The sequence below is a fragment of the Pinus tabuliformis genome, chromosome J, assembly GCF_031772625.1.
Source record: "Pinus tabuliformis cultivar Carrire ecotype Pingquan chromosome J, CPIR1, whole genome shotgun sequence".
Lineage (NCBI taxonomy): Eukaryota > Viridiplantae > Streptophyta > Pinopsida > Pinales > Pinaceae > Pinus > Pinus tabuliformis.
In genome coordinates, this window is record NC_142295.1 from 1183760953 (window position 1) to 1183767368 (window position 6416).

Genomic DNA, 6416 nt, shown 5'->3' on the forward strand with positions numbered 1-6416 from the left:
GTTTTAAAGATTAAAAGAAAAAATGGATGGAGGATAGAAGATTAGTGCATCAAGGAATCAAACAATTTTAGGGTTTCCTTGGAGTGATAACTAAATATAAACAAACTAGGGCAAATAAACTAACTTACCATAGGATTTGAGATCTAGGTTTTCAAACTTTTTGAATGATTAAGGGAAAGAAAAATCTATTCCTATTCCTCAAATACTTGGAAGAAGGATTTAGCTTAACAAGGGACCATGAAGCAAGTACCAAATAAACTAACTTAGCACATGAGCATTCACCCAAGAAACATAATACCAAGACAAAGCAAATAATCCAACTTACTTCACCATGTATCATCCAAGATCCACCATAAGCATCCATGAAAAGAGATCAAATCACATTCCAATTTGCTCAGCTCATCCACCCATAGCCAAATTATAAGAGAGAGGAATCGTAGAAATTTCAAACCTCCTAGGGGATTTCTCCCCCAAATCCAACCATGAGAAAATGAAAGGAAGTGCACCTCTATTTATAGAGGAGGTGCTCAACTTTCCTCACATTAAAATAGTAATTTTCTAAGCTAAAATCCCACAAATTAGCCTGAGGGGCAGAATGCCCTCTTCAAGAATTAATTAGACAAACTTGCATAATTTGTGGGGCATTCATGCCACATATACAAAAATAAAGGTGCAAAAGCCCTCAATAGGGGACCCATCTCCATAAAGAAGGGGCGCAAAGGGTTCTTGGTGCAGCATCCAGCCTCCAAAGGCCCTTCAAAGATTCCTTTCTTCCATGAAACATGCAAACCCACTTATTAAAAGCCTCTAAAGCAAGCACATAGCCCCAAAACCTCCACCAAGGTGGGCAAGTAAGTTCCAAGATACATACCTAGCCTCCAAAGCCTCCAAATAATGGGTCTCCTCCAAAAATGACTTCAAAGGCACCATAGTGGCCTCCAAAGGCCCTCCATATGTGAACAGATGTGTTCTAATGATAAGACACCTTCATTAATAAGGGGGGCTGGTCCGTTCATGTCAGTTGTCCTTATACAAGACTTGATCTTCAAATGCTTTCCATAAAGCATGTAAACAATACCCCCATCACTACATTCAAGGTGATTATTATATTCCTTTGAAAGGCAACAAGCCATGTCTTCCAATGCCAATATTAACCATCCAATCCAGCCAGCCAAGAGGTCAGTTCCCCCAGTGTATGTGATGAAAAAGCCTGGTCAAGTTGGTCCTAAAAGGTCAGCCCTCCATGGAAAGGATATCAATATAGTTTGGAGGTCGACTCGTCATGTCCTGCTTCAGTTTTAAGACATAAAGGTTAGCTCTAATCTCCAAAAGACTGCTTCGCACGTGTATATATGTACGCACACAATACCTCATTTCCTTTATACAATTTCCCGAGGTATAACTCTCTGCCCTTACAGGATCAGAACACATAGCCACAAGGACAGTCCTCTGCTCGGATAACAAATCTAAACTTACTTTTATCTAGGATTCCTGTAAGCACAAATCACCAGTCCCACTGCCAGGCCGAGTTTCAGTGAATTAAAACCTCAGCCTCCCAACCACAGAAACAGCGCTGAAGTTAATGGACTGACATGCAACATCATTTGGTTAATTCATCAGTTTGCTTGGTATAGGTTCAAATTTGTCATTTGCTTTCCAATCTACCAGGTGTTCCCTTAAAACCTGCTTTGAAAATATCAACATACTGCTTCTAAATACAGGCCTTAGTTAGACTTTAAGACCTCCAATCTGCTGGAGAAACTCTGCAGGCAAAATCTGCTCAAAAACTGACTGTTAACAAGGGTTTACAAACTTGAACTGACTGTTAAAAAGGGTTCACAAGCTGGAGCATTTATGCCTATTTGAAGTTCCCCTTATCACTTGTCAACAGATCTGCAAATCATGCTGGAAACGTCTTAATAATTTTGTGAATGCTATTCGAGGATTCTACCAAATGCAATAGCCCGGAGCTTGGGCGCTTTCTGCTTCTATCTTAGCCACATATTCTTCACCTCCTAAGGTTTGGCACCCGTAGCGTTACCCTACACATTTATGGGTAACCGGCCAAAACACGTCTTGCACGTGAGTCAAGACTAGTGACTTTAAGTTCCGCACTACCTGATTTTCCCTTCGTTTTTTTCGTTTTTGAAGTTGCTTGAAGAAGCACACACTGAGGTTAATGGTAGTATTGCATGATACATGCTTTCTTTCACTTAGATATCAAGCTTCGTGTTAAGCCCAAGACCTATACATGGCCTCGTCCCTTTTTGAGACATGCCATTCAGGTGGAGCGGGCCACAATGAAAATGCGACTCAAGGGTGACTGAATACTCTTACAAGTGAACCAATGTCCAATTGGCAGTTCATGTTAAGATTGATTATTTTATAAATATTGTATAATGATGATTGTTACTTTAATTTAGCTTTTATCTTTATGTTAAAAAAGATGAGATTCCATCGTATTGTTTTTATGAGTTAACCAGTTAAGAATTTTGGTATTATTACAAATATTTTGAACTTGAAAATTAAGGTGAACATTCACAAGACATTTTAAGAGTGTTTTCAGCTCTTCACCTTATTCAAATATTTTCATAATGACAAATTCTTTCATTCCTGACATTTCAAGAATTCTCCAGCCCTTTGTTTTACTGTAAAACTTATAAAAATTCATTCTTATTTTAAGAATGTTGATTTTAACAAACAAAGATTTCCAACCTACATTCGTAAGTGGATTGAAATTTTAAGAATGTTGTCCAAGAACTTCGTTAATAGAGATGTCGCCATTATTGAACGGTTAAAATAGACCACTGTCAATAATGTGAATCAGTGCATATGATGCCCGTCCTGTAAAGTCCCTTGTGGAGTGCTAAGCAATTTCTATGTCGGTTTCTTCATAAAAGTCTGCAACGAAAACTGCAGAGAAGTACCTAATGAGAAAATTTTACACAAAGAATCATATTGAATGATCTCCCTGCCATTAAAGATTCGAATTCAAGATTCAAAGGTAACTTAAATTTGTCCTCTTTAAAGGTTTAATGGTACCAGAAGAAACGCGTACCCGTTCCCATGAACGGAATAAAATCGTCCGTGATAACTTCGATCCCCATCTCTGCAAAGAGATCCACGGCGGCCTGGCGAGACGCCTCTTCACTGTTGCAAAGAACGCCATCCATGTCAAATAGAACAGCACTGACCTTCTCGGCCCCTGCCACCGACTCTGGACGACGCTTAACGGACGGCTCCGAACTGGCTATAACTCCCTCTCTATCTTTAGCAGCGCCGCAGTAGAGCTTGGAGTATTTGTTCTTCATTGTTGCCCATCCTGATAAATGAGAAATCCTTAATGGCATTGGACAGAAATTGCTTCTGTGAATGGTGCCATTCATAATCGTAATTCCGACAAGGGAATGGCGCATTGCCATGGCAGCATTAACGAATTAGCCCTTCTTCCGAGGTCTTCTTGTTTCAGAATTGAGCTGATCTGCTTCACCTTTGGCGAATCGAGAGGTGACTACAGAGCGCTGGCTCTGATCATGCCATGTCAAATTGATTCCTGTCCAACGGTATTTTGTCCCTCATCCTGCCAAGTCTTTTATCCTCTCATCGTTACTTAAAAAATAAAAATGATCACAAAAATTAATGGCGTTCTTTATGTTTTTGAATTTTTCGCTAAAAAAAATTGATTAAATATTCATCTATGTGGTTTATATTAGGTTTTTGATTATATATATATATATATGAATTCAATGCACCAAAAAACAAGTTAACCCAAAAAAGTCAAACAAGTCAAAAAAAAAAAAAAAATTATTAAAATCTAAAAGAATAAATTATTTTCATATAAAATAAATTAAAATATAAAAAATGTTCTCTATAACAAAATGTTTTCTATTACGTCAGTAAGTATTAGTAAAGATGTTATAATGTCCCATAAATATTTTAGCTTAGTCAAAAAAAAAAAAAAATTATGTGAAAATAAAATTAACTCAAAACTAAAATAATAAATATTATAAGTTACTATTATTATTTTTATTTATTTATGTTGGGTAATTAAGGTAAAATTGACTTGGTTAATTTATCCGTGATTTTTAAGCTCAAGGTTTATGAGAACTTATGAAATAGCTTATTTAATGGGGAAAAGTAAACCAACCTAAATCTATCTTAACTTTCTACGAGCACCTAGAGGAATCAAATCTCTTTTCATTTTCAAAAATGTTTGCATCACTTTAAAAGAGGTTTGCATCTCCAGAGATTTAATCCCTCTAAGAATTTGGTAGATCCATAGATTTGATCCCCTCGTTGCTTGGTACATCCAAAGTTAAGATAATCTAGATTGGTATATATGTACATTTGACACAAATTTAATTTCATGGAAATATGCATTATGTTTAAAGTGTAATTTCTTCAATGTTTAACAAAGAAAATATATAACGTTCAATTTTATTTTATTAAATATAATAATAATTTTGATTTTATTAAATATGTTTTTAAATATAATAATAATTTTAAAAAAAATACTATTAATTATAAACAAAATATCTTTATATTTATTTTGAATAAAATATTTTAAATAATTGAAAGTAAAAAATCATTGTAATTAGTCCCAAGGGGCAACTCAATTCGCCATGGTTGTAAAAATAAAGTGTTGTGTGCGAGGAGGTTTGAGGTTTGAATCCCCCGATAGAATGTTATGTGCGAGGAGGTTCGAGGTTCAAATCCCTTGATTCACTTGTCCCTTAAGGGGCATATATAGGTAGGCACCTAGCGGTTATATTGGTAGTGGTTGGAATAAAAATAAAGTGTTGTGTGCAAGGAGGTTCGAGGTTCAAATCCCTCGATAAAATGTTATTTGCGAGGAGGTTCGAGGTTCAAATCCCCTGATTCACTTGTCTCTGAAGGGGCATATATAGGTAGGCACCTAGCGATTATAGTGGTAGCAGTTGGAATCGACCCCATGTCAAGCGAATACGAGATCAACGAGATTCCTCTATATTAAAATAAAAAATAAAAAATAAATTATTATAATTAAAATATTTTTGTTTTATATGGTTAAATATAAAAGTTTAATTTTTTTTATTACACATAAAGGGGACACATGATGGGTATATGTAATTATAGCATTGTCTTTATAAATAGAATATTTTGTATAATATTATTAATTTATAATGATATAGTGTAAAATAATCGAGGTAAGAAATAACTTTTTACATAGGGAAATGTGTAATTATTTAGGTATTGAACATGAACTTCATATGCAATATTTAAAAAATGATAATGATAAAAAATATTAAAAATATATATATATCAATTATTTATATATAGTTGTAAGGAAAAAATTAATTATATGTCCTCATATAGGGTGATAAAAAAAGTCTAAGGTGAGGTGGTACCCCCATTGTCACCTCACTCAATAGAGGAGGGAGGTGTGGGTACCATCCCCGCCCCCCCCCCCCCCCCCCCCACCCATCTATTGTAACACAAATGTTTGATCCCACATCATTTCCAAGCATGTACACATAAATGACCCAAGGTGGCACATACATGAAACTTTTGGATGGTGTGTGGATTTTTATGGAGTTGAACAATGAGTTTAACAATTTTTGTTTGGCAATTAGTAGTATGGTCTTAGCTTCGCTCTGTGTCTTATTTCTTAACCTGGTAAGGCTCCATGATGTTTCTTTTTATGCACTAGGGGAAGGTCAAGGTCCTCTTGGCCTAGCATCCCCCTTGGTGGTGTTAATTCAGTTCAACACTGTGATGAATTAGAGTGTGAACATGGTCAACCAATGAGTTATGCCTTGTGTGCAGGTGTTTGGATACAAGTACTTGTTAAACGATTTCCAATCAATATTTTCTCAAGGTTTACTCATCCATGTCATTGGTTGCAGGCTACTTCGACCCGACCCTCTCTATTTCCTATTGGGTTTTCGGTTCTCATTACCATTGCAAATTTATAAATTATCAATAATTCGTAGAGGCCTAGCGGAGTTTTTAGGATACTTTCCTTATTATATTGCCTTATGCTAATTCCTTGATTGGAAGGGACGCTTTATGTGGCCTCATGGTTCTTTTCTTTCCTGGTTTTGTTGACTCCACTATTCAAACCTGTCACCTATCTACTTCACTATTTACCCCCATTTCCTCAGTCGTGTGTCTCTTCTCTCATAGCCTCTCCTCGGTCCTACTTCGCCCATGTGTCGGCATCCATGATGCAATAGTGTGCTCGTTTTTGTAGGGGCTCAAGTAGTTGTGACAGCTTGGGTAGATCTTGAGCTTGCTTGCGAGCTCAAGTTGTGTCCAACTTTATTGCACTTAGACTCCATAAAAAATTCAAGAGGAAATTGAGAATGCATAAGCAGATGTGATAATGGATCGTGCTCAATACATGGACACTAAATTTTTAGTATCCCTAACATATT

General features: G+C 36.2%; 1 protein-coding gene across 1 annotated transcript; it reads right to left on the reverse strand.

Annotated features, from left to right (window-relative positions):
- Nucleotides 1-3017: 3017 nt before the first annotated feature.
- LOC149231302 (uncharacterized) lies at nt 3018-3618 on the reverse strand. Its single transcript, XM_089376265.1, has one exon. It carries the CDS (start codon nt 3420-3422, stop codon nt 3033-3035), a length of 390 nt encoding a protein of 129 aa, XP_089232391.1. The 5' UTR covers nt 3423-3618; the 3' UTR covers nt 3018-3032.
- Nucleotides 3619-6416: the final 2798 nt, after the last annotated feature.